Source organism: Rhamphochromis sp. 'chilingali' (assembly GCF_963969265.1).
Source record: "Rhamphochromis sp. 'chilingali' genome assembly, chromosome: 2".
NCBI classification, from domain to species: Eukaryota; Metazoa; Chordata; class Actinopteri; order Cichliformes; family Cichlidae; genus Rhamphochromis; species Rhamphochromis sp. 'chilingali'.
In genome coordinates, this window is record NC_137930.1 from 20,534,239 (window position 1) to 20,555,724 (window position 21,486).

The window sequence follows — 21,486 nt, forward strand, 5'->3', positions numbered from 1 at the left end:
CACACACACACGCACTTGAATGAATCAGTGTGTTTTAGTAAAACATTTAACCCTGTAACACGTCTCCACCTGCGTGAGGAAAAAACTGCTTACATCATCCCACCATGCTGGCTGCATCACTCACTGCATGCTCCGTTGTGCCAGCGTGGACGGAAGTCGCTGCTGTGCAGATGTTACCATGGCAACCAGTCCTGCCTCCACTTTTAACTGATTTATGTTTCGCTCATTTCCTTTCTCTAACGTTTTGACTTTCCCCCCTCTGCTCTTAAGTCTCACGACTAGCTCTTGTTTGAAAAACCTCTTGGACACACAGAAGCTGATTCACGCAGAGACGTCATTTATAAAGAGTAACAGGATTTAGAGCACTGGGGCTAAACAGTCGAGCCTCCGGTAGCTCAGATGTAGTTTAAATGTGTTTTTTTCTCCCTCGTGATTAAGGTTGAGTGAAGAGATACTTAGTTTGGAACGACAGCTGAACAGATTTGCTAAAGGTCAAGCTGAATGTTGAAACTACTGTCTTGGACTACAAAGATAAAACAGGTTAAAAACAGGACACTAATGGAGCTCAAGTGCTAAACTGCAACCGCTGACCACAAGTGGAGAGGAAATCTTAAAGAAGTGAAAAGAGTAACCAAACAAAATTACAAAATGTACCAAAGAGAGGAACAAACAATTGCTACGAGACTGTGCTGTCTACTGTCTGTCACATGACCATCCAAAAGCTATATCCAGCAGACAGGTGTGTGAAACAGAAAGGTACCTACCCATGTGAGTCCATTGTGTTAGCAGCCCATATGTCTGTCCCCAGGATGTCAAAGGATCCCTCTCTGTTGCCATTCTAGATAACACACAAGGAAAAAGAAGAAAAAATATTTTCAGCATGACTACAAAATACTTCTCACCAATCCCATGTCCACATTACTCAACTTGTATGTAACCTTTCACAAGCATCCTCCAAATCATTTGTTCCTCCAAAGGTATTCTAGAAAGACTTCATTTGTAGCCTAGACGTTTCTGTGACTTAACTCCATAACCAACCATAACCAGAAGCAAAATCCTCAACAAGCAAGGCCTTGTGTAGAGAATGAGCAGCTTCCTGCTTTACATTCCCTCATTGTTAGCAGTGTTTAGAGCCTAAAATTCTGAAGCATTCTGCTGTTGAAACCGAGACCCAGTTGACTACTGTTATATCCCTAACAAAAGGGAAATTGTTTCTCTCAGGATTTTGAGCAGCTAATGTGGCTAACATGACCAACAGCTGTGACTGTATATCAATATGCCAGAACTATGTGAAAGTTTTAATCAGAAACTGTGGAAACATGAAATCAGTGATTTGAATGAGTGAATGATTTGAAATCAGTAAAAAAAAGAAAAGAAAAGAAAAGAAAGGAATCCATGTATGTTAACGTGTTTTCATTAAACGACTTTGTCCTGTGGCACAAACTAAGCCTATCTGGATTTTATGTTAACATTAACCAACAGGACATGAGGAAGCCTCCAAACTTTTCCTCTGCTGAGGTAAACCAAAGCTTTACTGGCTCTTCCTTTGCCCCTGCTTTTTTAACGCTCTATCTCTCTACAAGGTTTCATAATTTGGCTCAGGACCTTTTCAGTCTTTACCATGATGGAACTGAAAAATTAACTGCTGTGGCAGAGAAACAAATGGTCATGGGCATTACATTATCATGTACTGTGTAATGCAGTGATCTCTGTTCAAAGCTCCCCGTGTTCCTGGTCTAATGTTTTGTAGGCATACAACTCACTGAAGGTGGTGTCTGCTCTGTAAGTAACTAATGTAACTAATGTGCCTTCATTTTGCTGGACCAGCTGACAAATGAGAACAAACCTGGCTTCTCAGGAGGAGAAATTCCTTAAAGAGGATAAATTGGAGCATTGAAGCATCTAAATCTGTTCTGACAGCTTGAACGCACAAATGACCATGGTATCAGGGTTTTTTTCCATTTACTTTCATCTTGATTAAAGTCATGTTAGTGAGGCACTTTCAGAAAGTTAATCCAACTCAAAAGCAGACAAACCCATGTGTTTCTGTACCTTGGCAGAACCTTTGTACTGGTTGTTGTGCCCCCTGCTGCCAGATCGTGAGCCAGATCCAGGTCTGGACCCTGAACTGGGCCTGGAACCTGTGCTGCCATTACTGCTGTGTTCCCATTCATCCTGTGGAGTTGAGAGAGTTAACGAAAGAAATTATGGTCTTTGTTTTTGGTTTTCCATTTTTCCTCCTTTTTGCTCATGCTTTGTGTGTGTATATATATTAGACCATTGCTCTAGATAGTCAATGTCAAAACCTGCTGAACATGGAAAATGGAAAAAGATTGACCTCAGCTACCCTGCTTTATTTTGTTAGATCATTCTAATCCATGCTGCTAAAAAGTCAACTCTGGAGAGCAACAATAAAACAATAAAAAAATCACCAAAATCTGCATTGTGAGAACGCACCAGAGCGACACACACAGACTCAGATTTAACAGACTAACTAGCTGGTAACTCACTTAGTATTTTTTTAATTACTGGCTCTAGCGTCATAGTGTCCCATGACAGTCACTATGAACATGCGTTCAATGTAGAAAGTGTAGATGAATGACTAAAGGTTGGTGTTACAGAGCTCTTTCAATCATACACTGAAGAGCTGACAGAGCCCAGAAAACGGACGAGCATGTACAGAACAGAGAGAAGGAAAACATGTGATTTAATCATTGTGGTGATCCAGTGACCAGAGAGTAAGTCAATATGCAGCTCGAGCAGACTGAAAGGGTGCACTGGGTAAAATTAGGACTATTTTCAGATCAGCAACTACTATGTGCAACGGTATACATCTGACCTTGCCTAGGAGATGTGTTACAATGACTAAAGCTTTTGTATTATTGTTTTAGGCATCCAAATTATTTTGGTTGTTAGTGATTTAACATCTTTATATTAACACAACAGCAGCATTACATTATGTTCAGCATAATGGTAAGCATAAAGGCAATTGACTGATAGGAGGCTACCTGTCTGCAAGCAGTTGCAGTCTGACTTGGACTGAGAGCAATCAGACTTAGAGAGACTGTCAAAGGTCTGCAAATAATCTGGTTTTTTCAAATGCAGACAGATGTGTTGCCATCAGTCTGAATAAGTCATTGTCAATGAGCACAACTTAAGGATACTCAACTCAACTGGTTACCAGCTGGTTGCTGAATACAACTGTAATAGGTAAATGTGAATTTCTGTCTAGGTAAACAGAAACAGATATGTGATTTTTCACAATTTATCACTGTTGATTGTTATATTATCAGAAACAGATTGCATGTAATTGCCAACTTGACCCCATTCAATCACTCATATCAGACTGTTAGCAAACTGATTCCATCTTATAGCAACAGTTATAGCACATGCTAGCGACAGTGTCGATATGCTCATTTTCCAGCAAACAAAAAAAATTGAAGTGAGGCAACTTATCTCATCTTACTGGATAAAACAGATGTTGACAAAGTGTAATGTCATTTGCGGTGGACAAAACATGACAAGTCCCACTATATGTTATTGCAACGGTCAGCATCTTGCAAAATGTTAAAAATTGCAATAATATTGTATTGTGAGTCATATATTGTGATAATTTCATATCACAGGGTATCTGGTGATCCCCACCTCTATTTAGCAAAGATAGAGCTGTGAACAGACAAACACTCACTGGCTTAGATGTGCCTCGTCCTTGTGATGATGTCCAGCTACCATCTTTCTTATCATTGCAGTCATCTGTCCACTGAAGAAGAGAGAAAACAAAGTAGGTAGGTTAACAATTACGGCATATTTAAAGTCTTATTAAAGCATATTCAAATTTACTTTGAAGTTCTGCTTTTAAAACGGACTCAAAATTATGTTTCTGACCAAATCTTAAAGCCTGGTGTATAGTTTGTGTAGCTGCCAATAAACTAGGTCAAGGCAGCTGAAGCAGCTAAAGGTGAACTACAATGTAAGTTCAACACTGCCATGCTTTCTTTGCATTATGGTTCTGTCACACTACAATAAAAATAGGGACAGCTACTAATTAACCAATAATCTGTGGTTGTCCAGTGATTGGCCGTACATTGGTTGATCAAATGGCACATGCACAGGTCACCCTGGTGGAAAGCAAGGCCTGCAAATAATTGACTAATTGAATATATCTAATTCATAAATGCAGACGGATTGCCAACATGTTGGAATCGATCTTTCTCTTTCAATGAGATCATCTGAGATGTGTCTCTTTGCAATGGGGAACTCTATTCAGCTGGATGCCAACTGGTTAGATTCTGTTGTGTTCGCATATAAGAGCAAGACTACTGAGCTTCTATGTCATGTTGTAGTTAAATCACCGTCCTGAATCAGTCAAGTCACTATTTGAAGTTGAACTTCTAAATTTCTGTTTCAAATGTCTGAGATTAGATGTGTTATTTTACTTTTCTTCAGTGCAAAACCGGCCAATCAGAGACAGTATTAGATGATACCAATCTATAAAGAACCTAAATCATTAAATGCCAAATCACTGTTCATACAAATAAAATGAGAGTGATCCTGCAGAAAACTGTGAATAAACATATATCTTCATCAGAGAATCTATATGGCACATAGAGCATACCAAAAATGTAAGAGCCTGTGAGAATGTGGCTCTCACACAGTCATTTGCGAACTGAAACTCAGAACATAACCTGCTCCGGGCCATATTATGTGTTTGGCATTAGTTACCATGGTAATCTAACTAGGTAAAAAGACAGCTACCTTCATAACAATGAACGCTCTGACATTAACCTCAAAATACCACCCTAACCCAATAATCTATCTTCGTGGTACATCTCTGACGAATGCCCTTCCACTTTCTCTCTATTTACACAGTATTCATTACAACACTAATGGCAGCTGACACAGAGAGAAACCTTCCAGTCTTTTTTGGGAAGATAAAAAAAAAAATCCACAGACACCACCAAGGCCTGGAATAATCAAATACAGTACTGCTGATGTGATATAGCTCTGACCTGGGGTACCTTGCAGCTACTGTCCAAGTCCAAGTCTCCATCTGCCTTGTCTCCCAGAAGCCCTTGCACTTGATACTCCAGCACATAGCTGTCGATAAAGCGCTCCAGCTCTTCTATCTCCTGCGAGCGTGTGCTCCCAGCCTCGGACGACGCAGACGCCACCGAAGAGCTCTCCATGGCAACGGGTGCAGTGATGGGTGGAGGGGGAGGAAGGGGAGGGAGGGAGGAAGGAAAGTGACCTGTGGGGAAAGGAAGTTTAAGAAATGTACAAGAGTAAGTGAAGCTCAACTTTTTGACAGTCATTATATAGTCATTATAAGAAATGTTTCAATATCGAGACACTGACTGTCAAAGAGGTGCGTGGACATCAGTCCAACGACCCAATACAGACAAACTGTTGAGTCACTTGATCAAATATATCCCTGGGAGATTTACCTAAAATAATCACTGCTTGCAGCTCAGGAACAGCTAAACACATTTTTCTTACCTTTTCCACCTCAACTCCCTGACATTTGAAGAAGGTACACAGCCTCCCTGCTGTCAGCAAACACCCATACATGCACTGCCTGCTTCCAACAAACTGTCCAACACACAAGATAGAAAACTTGTGTTCAGGTGGAGCTACAGCAGGCCCAGGCAGGCACTCAGCTTATCAATCCAACTTTTGAAAAGTTGCTCCACAAACCCTGTTGGCTGTCACCATTCACACACCTCTCAATGTCAGTTTGTTTTCCCACCTTTACCTCGCCGTCTCTCTCCCTCTGTCTCCTGTCAGTGTTTTTGTGTGATCACCTGACCCCCGGCCAACAGGGAAGCAGCTTCCTGGCTGTCTGTCTATTGCTACTAAGCTCCTTTACATCACGGCTTGATCACCAGCCATGCAAAGAGGATTTATGGCTGGAGCAAGCAGAATGGTATCTGCTGAGCCCTTGGGACTCGCTGGGGAGTCCTGTGCATTTGCAGCCAACAAGTCAGCTACATAAAGTCTAAAGGCTTTGTTTTGGCTATGATGCAACAGTGCTGCCTAATGCCAGAGTAATGGGGAGTGGTATTTCCTAAACATATTCTGCAATCTCTTTTTCCAAGATCAAATTTGATCTTACTAATTTCTGCACTGCATGAAGGGCAATGTTTTTCAAACAGACGTACAACAAAGGCAGGATCATTTCTAAATTAAGCTAGCATAACAACAACTCTAAACAAATTTAGAACAGTCAGCAAATAACATCAACATCCTCCACTAGAAGATCAGACCTCAGGTTCTGAACTGTTGTTGAGAGACAGTAACCTGAATCTCCACAAACACTAGCAGGTCAACATGTTATACATCTGACTCACAGTCAGCACTGTAATCCATACGTGTCAATAATATAATCCACCATACATTAATGCCAGGGCTTTGATTAGCCTGGTGATTTGCAATTAGTAGGTTACAGAAATATGCACACTCAAACCAAGTGTGTGCTCAGCAACACGGGACCTGCAAGTTTATGAATGCATGCACACATGTACAAGTACAAGCATCCCCTGGCACACCCATGCATATATCTACATATATGTTTGCATGCTTTCATATTTTCTCCAATCTCCGTATAGATGCAGTGATTCACTACTTGTTACCTCTGCCGAGGTAACTCTGTTTTCACTACTGCTTTCTGGTTTGTCTTTTTGTTTGTTAGCAGGATTATGCACAAGTTGACAGGATGCTTTTTATGAGTGTAGGAAGAGAGCTGGGGCATATGGAAAGCAAGAACCTGTTAAACAATGGTGTCTGCCTTGCCAGCAGTGCAGTACAACTAAAGGGTTTAAAAAGGGGGTCCATTTTGGTGCCTTTAACTTTTAAACCATATGTCTGAGTAAAATTAGTTTGCTTTAATCAAGCATAGTTCTTCCTTAATTATTTTTTAGCGATACTGGATCTTATGTCACTTGCTGCAATTATTGCCAATCATAATCACTGAGAAAGCTGCCTAACAGGATGTAGGGTCACAGCTATCGCAGTCATGCTTGGTACATGGACTTGAGACCCCATTTTAAGGAAGGACAAACAATTCTGTGGCTTTAACCAATGGAGGGCTTTTTTTCTAGTAGTTCAATCCAGCTTTGGAAATATATTGTGACATTTATGATGAGATTGTTTGCAAACTTGCACACCATAAAAGGGTGCACTGTTGGCTTTAGTAAAGTTCTACAGAGGTTTACAAGTTTTCCCTGCGCTGTCCCTTTTCGTTGCCATTGCTGACTCAAGAGACATTTGTTATCTTCATGGTATTTGGTGTATTTTAAGACTGAAACTAACACTTTTCATACTCATATGCAGCCCAAAAAGGCAACAAATTTATCTGACAATCCAATCAATCCAAGTTGTACCCCTCGCTATGTCCTCAGCCAAACCGGTAACAACCTGCTACTTTTGGATACTCCCTGCTGGTTGCCACAGCGGGTATCTCTGCATATCTGACCTAGCAGATTTTTATGCCAGACGCCCTTACTCATGGAACCCCAAAGGGATTTGTGTCTCCCACTGCTCTACCAGCAACCTTTCATGTGTCATGTGTTAATCGAATGTGTAAACCACTATTTTACATGGACCCACTGTATACGAACCATGGACAGTGCAAACTCACTTCAGACATTAAAAATTAATGGTAAATTAACTTATATATAATAAACTTATATAAGAGATGCCTAATCAAAGTCTGGGCTTAATAATGGCATGGCCTTAAACAGGCCATTCATGCTTGAGCGAATTAAAACTATTCTGCAAAGAAGAGTGGACCAAAATTCCTCCACGAGGATGTGAAACACTCAGTGCCAGTTATTACAAATACTCAATTGCAGTTCTTGCTGTCAAGGGTGGTGCAACTAGTTATTAGGTTTAGGGCAGCGGCCCCCAACACACTGGCCACGGACAGGTACCGGTCCGTGAGTCATTTGGTACCGGGCCGCGAGAGTTGAACCTCGGGTGTGAAATTTATGGTTTTCAGAGATTTTAGCAGTTTTCATCGTCATTTTTTTCCCTGGGTCTTTTCCCCTGTGTTATGAATGCATTTCCTTTTTTGTTACCGGTACTGGTTTTATTTTGTTGTATTTATTCGCGACAACTTAAAGTCTGGTCCGTGAAAAAATTGTCTGACATAAACCGGTCTGTGGCGCAAAAAAGGTTGGGGACCGCTGGTTTAGGGCACACACAAAGCGAGGAAGATTTGGATATCTTCTCTCTCTTGATTAAAAAAAATCATAATTGGAAAATTGCATTTAGTATTTTTTTTCACTTATCTTTGTCTAATATTAAAATTTGATAATCTGAAACATAAAAATTACAAAAGAAATCAAAACTAATTTTTTTTACAGCACTGTTTATTCACTCGAGCTCTGAAGTTAAAAGTGTTGACTTATAATACTTTTAACACAGTTTGAATAAGTAGAGCTGCAATCAATAATAGTGTGAATGCAACAGTATGTTGATAGATGCATATCGATAGTGGCTACAATCCAGTCAGTTGTCCTACTGTTGTTCTTGATATGTAGTGTGGGATTACTGCCTAAGGGTAAACAGCTGCCAGCAATTATTGACCCTTTGATTGATGCAAAATACACATAGCTTCTGGGTTTTTTTGCCTTGCTATCTATGACAATTTCTACAGTGCTATTACAGCCTTTATGAGCTTTCTGTAGGGGATGAGTAAATCACCAGGTCCATCTCAATGGCATTAACTTCAGGATATAAAGCTTGTTCTGCATATCACAGGAGTGAGGCATCTGTGGAATGGAGTCTACCCAGCAGTGTTTTGCAACACAGCACTCTAAATCTGCAGTTCTGATTTGTTTCATGGCTACATTGACTAAAAATCAATTTTTTCTCATGAGGGAAAAATAAGTGTTTAGTCATAAAACACAATCACGTATAACAGTAAAAAAAAGCCAAACTATTATTGTACTTATAGGCTGCAGGAAAAGGATAGGAGATTAAAGCAAGGACCTGCTCTTCACAAAGAAAAGGATACTACTGTATTTGGTGTATATGTGAGGAATAACAAATAAAGATGCTCTGCAGGCTGGTAGCCCATCTTAGAGCTTTGACTAAACAGAGGAACTGACTCTGCAAGGTCAGGGACACAAATAGCATTGCAAGGCAGCTCAGATTCACCAAACACAGGTCTCATCTTCCCCATACACGCTAAGATCAATCAGCGATATGAGCTCTCAAATAACAAAAAGATGCAGACAATGATGAAATCATTCTGAAGTCCTGCTTGCATTTTAACTTACTAGTAATGATCGTCCAGCCTTTCTATCTACGCTCACATGAAATGAGAAGATTTCTGACATTTAAATAAGCTGCATTTTGTATCCACGCCTAACCTGACTCCTATGATACACGCATACTTTACAAACATCTTCAACTTGGGAGTAGAGAAGATCCATACAGTTACAGGGTGGGCACTAATGCCTATTTTTAACACAACATCCAATGTGACTTTTTCCTTACGTCATCCTTGTATCCTGACCTGTTTGTCTGAAATATTTAATGTATGAACTTTTGGACAATGACATAATTTTTGTACTTTTTTCACAGGGGATTTTTGACCAAACAATCAAGATGTGATTGAAGTGCAGACTTTTAGCTTTAATTCGAGGAGATTTACAAAAATAGCGTGTTGACTGTTTAGCCATTGAACAATTGACTGACAAGCAGTTTCATGGCCATGGTAGTTTCATATCTTTTCACGAGAACTCCCAATGAACGTCTAAAAAAATGTTGAAGCGAGTGAAAAAAAAGCAAACTAAACCCATCAGAGAGATTGCAAAAACGTAGCCAAATCAACAATGTGGTAAATTGCCTGAGAAAGGGAAGACACAGGCCAGCTTAGCAAAACCAATAAGCCTGAAAGGCTACAGAAGGTAATTACAGCAGATGATTGAAGGATTCTTTCCTTGCCTAAGAAAAACAACTTCTCAGCTTCTTGCCAAGTCATGAATGCTCTAAAATAGATAGATGTATCACAGGATTTGCAACAAGGTGCAAACCACTGGTGCCAGAAAACATCTAAAAGAGCTATGATCTTTCTGATAAAAGAAATTCTTTGTATAGATGAAACCAAGGTTGACCTGTAAAAGAATGATGGGAAGAGAAAAGTATCGAGCAAGACAGAAACAGTCACTGATTTGCAACAATGTCTTCCCCTCCTGGCGCAGGGAATTTGGTTAGATAAAAACTCAACACACCAGTTGTCATCAACCCCAGGTACTGTCAACTATTTGTTTAAATTACTTACTATAGCTATTCTAAAATAGATAAGAACTACAGGGTGGCGAAAATTTTAGACTGCATTCCAAAAAAAGCATGTGCATCGACCAGCAGGGTCATATGACCTGGACCAAGATAAGTAGTATAAAATGGTTTGCAGACAAACGTGCATAAGCATTCGAGGTGCATATAAGCAGATAAGTGTTCAACACAATGAAGCTTAGCATTAGCCGGTCTAAAACTTTCCAGCTTTTTACTACAAGTTTGTGTAATGTTGGATTGCGCCAGTGTGCAAACAGTCCAGTTAACGGTCCAGCACACTCACCTCTAGCGAGCAGGCTTCATGTGTCCTGCTTCCTGCAAACTCCCTCACCGGCACCACAGAGCGTATCTCCAGTAGTGCAAACACATGTGAATCCACTTATTCCAGCTGTGTGCACCATGTAAGAAAGTATAAAATATCCTGACCCATGTCTCCAGATTTCAAGCAATTTTTGCAGTGGTTGTTGCACTGTGGAGTTTTTTTATACTACCTGTTTATGTAGTATTAATTTGCTTGTAGAATCATCACAGTATAACACACTCTCTCCTCTTTTCTCTATTCTCCTTTTCTGTCTTCTCAAACTACATTTTTCAGTCCCCTGACCCACAATGCTCTAACTCCTCTGCTCTTTCCTGTCTCCATCTTTTCGCTCTTTTGCCCCAATCCTAACAGCTGTTACAACAAAGAACTGCCTGCCATCCTGTCCAGCTTCCCCTCAAACTTCACTGCTAAACTTAAGCCGCTTAAGAAATTGCATATCAGTACACAACAATTGCAGACATCAAAGTCTCCTCCTAACCTTTCAGTTGAATCTAGACAAGCCACGTAATTTATTACTATCCATTGTCATTAGCCGAGTGGTTCTGGCAGGTTCCGGTTAGGGTTAGGGACAATTTACCTGAGCCGCTCTATGTTTTAGAGTCTCACAGCTTGTTATCAGCCAAAAAATACACACATTATTACTTATTACAAAGCCTTTCCAGCATGAATAGTGGAGTAACAATTAGGGCTGCCACGATTAGTCGACTAGTCACGATTACGTTGACTATCAAAATCGTTGACGACTGATTTAATAGTCGACACGTCGTTTGAAGCTTTGTAAGATCCCAAAAGACGCAGGAATAAGTAGTAGGATTTAAGAGTGTAATAACGGACTGAAACAGAAGATGGCAGCACTGCATGTACAAGGATGCCAGCTGCCGTTAAACTCCGACGAAGAAGAAGCTGTGTCCCAGAATTCATAGCGCAGCCCTGCTCAGTTTCCAACAATGGCGGCAGCTGGTTAGTTTTAATATTACTCTTATTATTCTTTCTGGGTCACAAAATAAATGTTTAACATATTTTCAGGCGAGAATGTAGCTGTGTAAACCTCAAATATCTGCTCAGTTTATCAGGACACCACATATTTTCAAAGCGCTCCGACGTTTTCGGAGATGTCTGTTACCCACTAGCTCGATAGCTAGCCGGGGGCTAGGCTCACTAGAGCCGTGAGAACACCGGACTCCCGGCAAATCGTTTTCAAACCCACCGCCGTCTTTCGCTACTCAGGTTAAACATATATAAGTCACTTAGATAACTTAAAAATGTTATTGTTTGGCTTTTTTCAGTATTTTATTTGTTCCTGAGTAAATCGGTTTGGCTGAGATTAAAGTTATAGTTTTTACACAGCTGAATAAACATCAAGCAGACAACTGATTATCAGAAGTGTGAGATGCTCGAGAATTTACTCCGGTGTCCTGTTATATTTTAGATAGCAAGGAGTTTATTAAACTTCACCAAAACAATCTGCAGATTTCATTAAAATTTAATAAACTATCATCTTGTCTTTATTTTTAGTTACCACAGACCTGAAACACTTAAAGCTGTAAGCTAATGATAGTTATATAAGAGCAGATGCTGCTGGTGCAATAAGCTGTACGCTTTACGTCCAATGGATGATGATCTGATTAGTCGACTAATCGCAAAAATAATCGGTGACTAGTCGACTATCAAAATAATCGTTTGTGGCAGCCCTAGTAACAATGTGTGGTGAGAAGCTGGGTTACCTCAGGCAGTGACCCTCCAGGCAAGCAGAGAAACATTAACCCTATAAAATGCAAAGCAGACTATGAGGTCAGCTGCATCGATGCCCAAAGTGAAGCAGTGTTCATGTTGATACTAAACTGGCCAGACAGACACAGCGTGGCACTGGACTGCACACTGTGTCTTTGTTTCAGGACCGATAGATATACTTTCATCACTATGCATGTCCGTGATTGGATGTATCTCCAAAATCAGAGTGCATATATTTGTCAATTAATGGACAAATATATGCAAACTTACAACAGGAGTGGTGTATAAACACACACAAAAAATCAATTTTGCTGTAGACATTCTAATCAATGTGTCTAATTAATGTCTGAATAATGAAAGAGTACTGTCACAACTAGTTTAGAAGTTAATCGTGGTCCAAAAGGAACGTTGAAGCATGGGCATATCCAAAAATGTAATTTTATGAAATGAAAACATATGCACAGGCTCGTATTTTCTTTTAAATTGTAGGGAAAGTGGAACTTTTCTGGAAAACCATACATATAATTAGTAACTATCTTAAACTTCTGGAGAATGCACTGCACAAGTTAGCCTGTTGATGTGCTGAATTAACACACTGCCAGGCCTACTGAATGAGATATTGAACAAACTGAATTATTGTTCCTAAAGCTTAAATATGACTTGTGCCCTGGATCTATGTTGAGCCTATGACATAGCCTAGTGGCTGATGCCTTTCCCAGCATTTATACCTGTGCATGCTGTACCTGTACCATGCTTTACCACCATGATGGAGCTTTTATCTTCGAGTTGTTCCAGTCAATTCTAAAACTGGCAGCAGAAAAAGAAGATGGAAAATCCACAAAAAGGAAGAAATAATGGTACTGAACGGGCCAACCAGTCTTCCATTTCTGTCGAGGACCACACCAGGTTTCGGTGTAGGTTTTTGTGGCTGGGGGAGGGGGGGTTTTGGTTTCAGTGTACCTACAATGAAAATTTAACACATAAGCACAAACTCAATTTAAGCGTCAGAGTGCGGAACAGACTTTTTGGACTCCTTCACGTGATGTGCGTCACTCTCTTCGTGGATTTTACTCACTAAAAAGAAATCAGCTGTAATGGAAAGAACACAGCTTCTACTGTGTGAATACAGAAAAACAAGCCTAAACCATTCGGTGATTTGCAACCTTTGATATGGTTACACAACAACCAATCAGTAAGAACCATAATCCTCACAAGCCAAACAGAGCAGAACATGAGACCCCGTCTACCCAGTGGGAATCCAAGTCAATGTTCTCACCCCATGCAGTGAGAGCTGGTAATACGTCTAATCTGGTCTACTACTGACTGGCAGCTTAAGAAACTCACACTTGAGCTTAAATATAATTTGGAGTAGTCTATTCTTGAGAGCAGAAGAGCTGCGTGCCTTCTTTGACTCTAATCATTCAGCAGACATACTTGCTGTAATAGATGTATGCAAATAGGTTAAATGGAGCAACCACATACTTTGCTTAGGATCAAGGGCTTTACAGTCAGCAAAGGGTACTAATAACACCTGTGTGCATATGAAACATTAACAGTCACTGAAGACACAGAGATTCAAAGATTTTTTACACCTCTGCCAGTATGTAATGACAAATGGACAATTTTCTATCATAATACAGGACTCCACAACGTGCTTCATTTATTTTATAAGTAAATGACAAATAAATCCTTTTAATACTGCATCTTATTTTGCATTCACTGGAACCGGTAGTACCAGGATGAGCGTGTCTTCTTACCTAGCAAACATGAACACTTTAAATATATCGCCTACAAAATGCAGTTGAAAAAGTGTCACTGTTCACATTGCGTGCCACTCTCTGACAAAGCCGAGGGATAATAATAAGCATTATGTGGCTGGCACCAATCAATCACAATTTCTCCTGCGACACTTTTTCTGCATAATGCGTCTCGGTAGTGAAACTGGAAATTCTATTTCATTTTCTTTTCAGACATTCGTCACACTTTAGAGAGTGCATCCCCTATATTTGTCCATCTTATGGTTTTCATACAAAGGCAAAAAAAAAGGGCATTCTCAAACCTCCGTAAGCCTGACGTAGGTAAGCCTGACGTAGGTAAGTAGTCAACCTCAGGATACCCCTGACAGGCATCGGGAAGTACAGCACCAAAACAGAAGCAGAAATCCTGTTACCAGAGCAACAGGTGGCAACAATCGAGAAAACTGCCTTTGTAGATCTATTATTGTTACTACTAAAGATGACATGGATACAAGGGAATTGTCAGGGCTAAACAAGGGGAATATCCCTTTACATAGCTAAAAGTTACAGTCATAACAATATAAAAACATAAATTTATGTGCGATAGGGAGCCTCAAGGTTAGACATTCAGCTTCAGTTATACTTGATGATGATGATCTTTGCTGATGGCTTCAGAGCACACTGATAGCAATTAATCCCCACAGTTAACTCTGAAAATTAACTGGATGCTCAATGCCGTTCATTTGTCTGACATCCTGCCCTCATTCATCTCCCTAGCGCTGGAAGAGTTTCTCCTCCACGAATTGTTGTGTTGAAAACGACTGCATGAAAGTTCTCTAAAGAACAACTGATGTAAATCAGCTTAAGAGGTCATTCTTTTTTGGCACTTTATAAATATAGATTTTTTTTCTACAAAGATGCGCTCCACTGCAAAATCACACAGTCATTCTACAAAGATCAACTCTCCTAGCAGAGCTATTCAAGTCATAAAATACTACCTGTTCTTTCACACTGCAATACAAGTTACATAAAACAAAATATAAAAATATTCCATTTTTTCCCTCTTATGTGTACAAGTGTGTGATTAGAACGACCTGAATCCAGTGGAAGAGACTAACAGTGTGTGCACATGTCACACGAGAGGGGAGGTACAATGGTGTGTGTGTATACTTAAAACAATAGCCTCATTGTCCTCTTTTGTCCCTCTTTGTCCCTGTACTGACCAAATGGGAATGGACTGGGCATGTGCAGTACTGCAGAACTGCTGGGATTGAAGCTCCACATTGCTATGCTCTTCTGTCCGGACACACGAGCGTGGAGGTGTGACAAACAAATGAGGGCATGCTGACCTGCTCACAGGCTTCCTAACATGTATGGAGGGTAGATAACAGTCCTGAGACCTTAAAGGTGAACAGCAACCAAAAGTCAAAAGACAGGCACAAAGGTGAGTGTTCAACAGAGCTGTGGCTATTATTGGTCAGGGCTGAGATGATGACAAAGAGATCAACCACACAAACAACACAACTAGTAGCAACACAATGGCTTACTGCAAAAACCATAGTATATAACATGTTGGAGCTCCGTCATCTCTCACAGAACTGCTGTATGTTTCTCTGATTCATCAACCGTGTAATCACTCTATCCTCACTTTCTCATTTCCCACTCACTCATCCGTTCCAGAGAAGCAATGTAATGAGGAGCAGCCCCCACTGAAACAAGGCTAGATTTCTGCTTTACAGCCTGACTCAGGATGATCCAGTTTTGTGCAGGCAGCTCCCACTCTCTCCGTAAGATTGCTGCTATATTTGTGCCTCCTCCACATTCTTCAAAGCGCTACACGCACATACAGGGAACCGGGTCTACATCATGACCTAAACACCAGCTCTTTTCTAATGCTTACGTTGACATACAACACAGAGGTAAGAGTTACCTGCTGCTATGGAAATTAACCCTGGCATCACTGGTGAGATCAGCCTTTCATTATTGTCTTTTCTCTTTTTTTGTCCCTGTATGGTCTCCCAGGACAGAGTTCACAATAACGATCGTTCATCACGTCAATGCAGGATTCACATGCGCCATGATGGCAGATCACAGGGGTGATGATGGTGCACTGACTCTTAGATTAGTATGAATGAAACTTTTTTTCAGGCCACATTTACACATCAGCAAAACTCAGTTTTATATTAATGTGAGAGCAATCTAACTACACAACATATCACAAAGTGAAAAAGCAAATGGATGGATATTTCTAATATTTCCTAACTGTAGCAATGTGTATTAAGAATCCACAGTATCCTTTATTGAGCATATGTGGGGCACATAGTGTATCAGATCTTTCTTTTTCTTGATCAGCTATTTGATGATAGTAATATAGGCATATTATCAAAGTTCAATTTCATACATATCCTTGAATTCCCTGCAACTGTAGGCAAATCTCAACCAATTATGTCTTTGCTCATGTACTATCAGATCATGGCCAAATCATAATTGACTGAACTATCTTCACAACAGCTAAATGTTACCAAATGGGTGGACTTTACATGTACATGTACAGAATGAGAAAGTGGCTGAGCATGACTGACCACTTGGCATTCTAATGAAATAGCATATGTCTCCTGAGTGATCACAGTAATGTGACAAGGTAAATACACTGCAGAGACATGCTTTCATCACTGCAGACAATCTTTTTTTAAATTCTCTATTAATAATACCACCTGTATAATGCAATCATGCAAAATAGGTCTAGCTTCTAAGTCTGCATTAAAAAAGGTTACCTTGGTCTCTGCTTTTTGACTTGTAGCAGCATGCAAACATTCCTTAAATCAGTAAAGTCACTCTGATCCAATCAGTCCCTAAACAGCTGGAATCCCAGGAATGCCATGCGCAAACTTCACCGAAGTATGAGCTAAAGAGCAACAGTCAGGTCGGCTAGTGATCAAAATATTAAGTCTGCCAAGTTTTCTCATTAAGGACTGCATGATTAATGAATAACATGTAACACATTCATCATTGGAGTATGAGCTAAAGTTTATGTTAAAATATATTTAGACAGACGTTCCAAATCTGACAGAAATGTTGATCTGCCTCTGTCCTGCCACAGTCGCAGCTGTGATGATCCACTCTTTGTTGTGAGGGCCAACAGCTGAGACAGTGTGCTGCTCTGCAGCTAGCTCAGCACAGCTGATTGACTTTAACGCTTTAAGCGACTGTTCCCATGATTCCTGTCAAGCAAGTATGACGCAACGTTACAGAAACCGAAGAAAGACTAACAACCTGTGCCACTATAGCTTAAGCTTTCTTTTTTTAAATTTAGCACTTAGAACCACGCCCATGCTGTCTGTGATGCTAGTACCGTGTGTACCGGGGTCAGTGAAGCGATACATGACGGTTCGTTTATGTCAGAGGTTTTGAAAACAGCTGCACAGCATTGTTCCTGTTAAGGTAACAAAGCCACATCTGGGGGCACTTCCACGCCCTGTTGTGTGTGTCTGTGTGTCTGCGTGTGCCCGCGTATCGCCGGTAACAATGGTGACGCAAGCTTTGCGGCTAACCAGCCGGCTAGCGTTAGCCCTTAGGAGCAGTAACCGAAAGGCTATAAATTACAAATTCAAACAAGTCTCCGTCACCTCTGTCGTATCAACAGGTCTGCTGGTGGAGGCTTAACCAATCCCAGCATAACCAGGTCACTCACTGAGACAACTCGCAGCAAATCCAGCGCATCTCTTAAAACTGTTATCTCGTTACAACGGTTGAAACGCTCCAACCGAAAAACACCTTCTGTTGTCTTAAAACGAAGTAAATCCTCACCCGAAGTGAAATGCGAACTCCTGGCGAACCTTGGATCGCCTCCAGAGATTAAATCCGCCGTGTCATGGGTGTGTTTCTCTAAAAGAAAGCGAGGGGGAAAGAGGGTTAGCTATCCAGTGGCAACTCCGACGTCCCACACTGAGGAAAAAGGGAATGCAGGAATGTGACGTTCAGTCCGGTCTGCTGGCATCATTGACACGTGCACTCAAGAGCGGAGCACTGTGGGAAATAGAGTGTAGTTAAGTAACAGATTGTTACGGGTTTATTACTAGCGCATTAATCGTTATCCACAATTTCCATACCCAGTGAATCTCTGTGCTACTTACCGAAAACATATAAACCTTAAATTATTACAGCCCTTAGATATAACAATTGAAGCTAGGTTCCAACACTGCAAAAAAGTAAGTTAAAGATCAAGTAAGTTAAGATTGTGGGTTATTACGTCAAAGTTTCAAATTGTTATGTCATGTTATCTTATGTTAAATCTGGAAATAACATCTCGAATCCTTTGAGTTATTAAGTCAGAATTTTCAGATAATTATTTACAACTAACATGAACTTTCAATAGACCAAATTTTTATAATTTTTAATTTTTATTTATTCATTTATTCATTTCCCCCCAGTGGCATTAACCTCCTATAAATGTCCTATAAATGTTTTAATTATTATATAATTACTTTTACAGAATTATTTTAACCAGGGTAATTGATTATCCAAAAATATACACACATCTAACAGGGGTAAGTCACTGCTACTACCTAATTCTGTTAATAAAAATACAAATAGCATTCTGGGTTTTTTTCAGATGTGTTTTTTAGTTAATAATACAAACAAATCTTTTAAATTGGCCATATTATGCACATCATTATTTATTTAGCACGGTCCACTAAAAAAGGTTTACATGCTACACTGTTCAAAATAAATTCCAGTTACTTTTTTACATAACACTAAATTTCACTCTCCTCTAGGCTACACACACACCCCCCCCCCCCCCCCCCCCCCCCCGCTCTCAGTGGTCAGTTACCCACACAAAAATAAGTCACTGGTCACCTATTGTACTTTATAGTTGTGTGCTGGATTCAATCAAAGAGCAAGGGATAGTTCTGGGCATGCTGAATTCTTCTGTGGTGGGTTGTTTTGCTTTGTGAATCCAATACTTGCCTGTTCCAAAAGAAATTCTGTTCTGTAATTAGTTCGGGTGGCCCAGTGCGGACACCTAAAATTACTGCCCTCCAAAAAAAACCCAAACTGATAATCGCACAGTTTATATAGTTCTAAGTTCAACCCTACATGCTCAACCAGAATTGGATTGGGGACAGAAGAGACTCCTGTAAAAGCTGTTTTGTTACACAGTGCACAATGCTTTCAGATAATGGCTTAACCATTTCTGTAAGTACTTGCATGCTGAACTTTTGTTCCTCAGAGTTGTTTGTTCGTCTATCAACAGCATACCCAAAAAGCCACCCTGATGAATTTTTGGTTAAACTTTCAGAGAGCTGGAAATGAAACAAGACGAAAGAAGGATTCTGTTCTACTTGAGTCAAGATCCAAACTGAGAAATTTGGCAAAATATGTTCTCTTTTGTTAACATGCATTTTCTGGGAATGTTAAAAAAAGGCCGGGTGATTTTAACCAACACAGACTATGATTTTTAGCCTTACAAGTTCCAAATGGCCCCAGGGGCAAATGATCAAAGCTAAAGGTGACATTAGGCTCATTCGCTCGTCATAGTGTCTTCACTAAGGGTTTTCCTTTTGCTTTGGGGACGGTGCCATTAAATGAATATAATAAACAGGGACTTTAGCTCTGCAGTTGCAGGAAGTGGGTGAAGACTCTTGTATTTGCTCTTGCAGCGAGCAACAGAACAGCTTTTAGTTAGAGAAGGGACCGTTAGGCTGCTGCTTTCTCCTTTTTGGTTGTTAGGTAAGCATCATGCAAATGTATCACACGGTGAGGAAGATAAGCACTGAAGAAAGTCTAGCCCTGCAGAAAAAGGTGTTTCAGGCTATCGAGCGGCACGGTTTTCGGCCAGAGAGAATTACTCAATTTGAAGTGGACTTTGAAACTTTGCAGCCCTCCAACAAAAACAGTTACATAAGATACCAAAGCAACAAAGGAAGAGTAAATAAGCATTATAATACTCTAAAGAATCCCCTTTTGTTTCTCAACTTGTTAGAAGCGCATAAATAAATTAAATGAGATCAGAATACACGTTTAATGTAACCACAAACTGAATAAACTCAGTGCAGATACATTTCTATTACAGTTTAACAAACTAGTGCATTAGTATTAGTGATTTTAAAAGCTGGTGAAATTTTTTATTATGGTGTCACAAAAGAGAGTGGCACCATTTGTTCATTACCTGAACAGGAGTCGTATGATAGTCCTGAGAGTTATTGTCAGTGCAAAGTATTATAGTGTAACACTGCAGTTATTCTGGTTGTCAATAAATCAGCTGCTTAGTCCAAAACAGAACAGAAGAACTGCAGCTAGCAGCTGATCAGGCTCTTAACTATCAGTTTTTCAAATCCTATAAAAATATTCAAAAGATAATTTTGGCCGTTTCATGAAGTTGTGTTGATTGTGGCTCATAGAAATGGATCAAATTAGAACTTCATGTGTTTTAATGGCGTGAGGTTAATCACAATACCCTACTATTGAATAGCTCTTATAGCCAATATAGTGACTTTACCTGTTAAAGATTCTGTACCAATTTCAGGGTGTCTGACACCTTTTTATTTATTTTACTCAATAAAGAAGTATTTTTATACAAGGATCCGTTTCACTTAAGGGAGGCTTTAGAGAATTTAAATGACTGCTGTACTTTCTTCTATCACTGAAAGGTGTATCCCAAAAACTAAAGCTGTTTTGAATGTCTTCTCTCTAGCTTACACATTTAATAACAGACACGCAGAGAGACTGTCACAGAAACCAACATTCTTTTATTTATTGTCTGAAAAGTTGTCTTTATTTAGCTTTTTGGGGGTTTGTTGTGCTACTTGTATTTGTTGTTGCAGTGCTCATAACCTTTTCAAAATTCCAGTCTCAGATGTAAAACGTGTGTGAACAAAAGTGAACTACTCATCTCTTTCTAAATGTTTGCTCCTCTTTCACAGTGGAATGCTTGTTGCTATTGGTTGAGCAATCAGCATTGATTTATGGGGATCTTAGGTGTGAATGCAGCTTGAATGTGGAATCATAATTGATTATCTTATGTGAATCTGCTTTTGTTGTACCACCAGGCAAAAACCATCCAAATACAAAAGAATCCCACAGTCTGGTTGCACCTGCACACAGACACAAATGACTGCAGAGAAGGGCTAAAAACACTGGAAAGAGTCTTTTTAGTGTAATCATGACCCCTTGTGGAAAAAGAAGAAAGTGCAGCTGGAGCAGTCGGCTACTCCTTTGTCAGGGTTTTGTGTGTGTTTGAGTGTGACGTTAGATGTGTACATTTTATGAATATGTACCCGTACAACTGGGATTCATCAGGGTCTTTAGTCAATATGGTACACAGTTGGAGGAGAGAGCCAAAACAGTCTGACTGTCAGTTAGATCTGCATATAGTTAGACATACGGGAAACAGAC

The 21,486-nt window shown here is 40.0% G+C and overlaps 1 protein-coding gene across 3 annotated transcripts in view; it reads right to left on the bottom strand.

Moving 5' to 3' along the window:
* The window catches only part of ctif (CBP80/20-dependent translation initiation factor), a 61,881-nt gene extending 43,817 nt beyond the window's left edge, over positions 1–18,064 (bottom strand). For 2 of the 3 annotated variants that reach the window (XM_080875446.1, XM_080875444.1), the window contains exons 1-5: positions 17,899–18,064; positions 5,010–5,248; positions 3,689–3,760; positions 2,053–2,175; positions 765–838 (exon numbers count right to left, since the gene is read on the bottom strand). In XM_080875446.1, the coding sequence (XP_080731572.1) occupies positions 765–838; positions 2,053–2,175; positions 3,689–3,760; positions 5,010–5,186 (446 nt within the window). In that variant the 5' untranslated portion in view covers positions 5,187–5,248; positions 17,899–18,064. The remainder of the gene's footprint in view (positions 1–764; positions 839–2,052; positions 2,176–3,688; positions 3,761–5,009; positions 5,249–17,898) is intronic. The other variant, XM_080875445.1, reaches the window with a different exon arrangement.
* Positions 18,065–21,486: the final 3,422 nt, after the last annotated feature.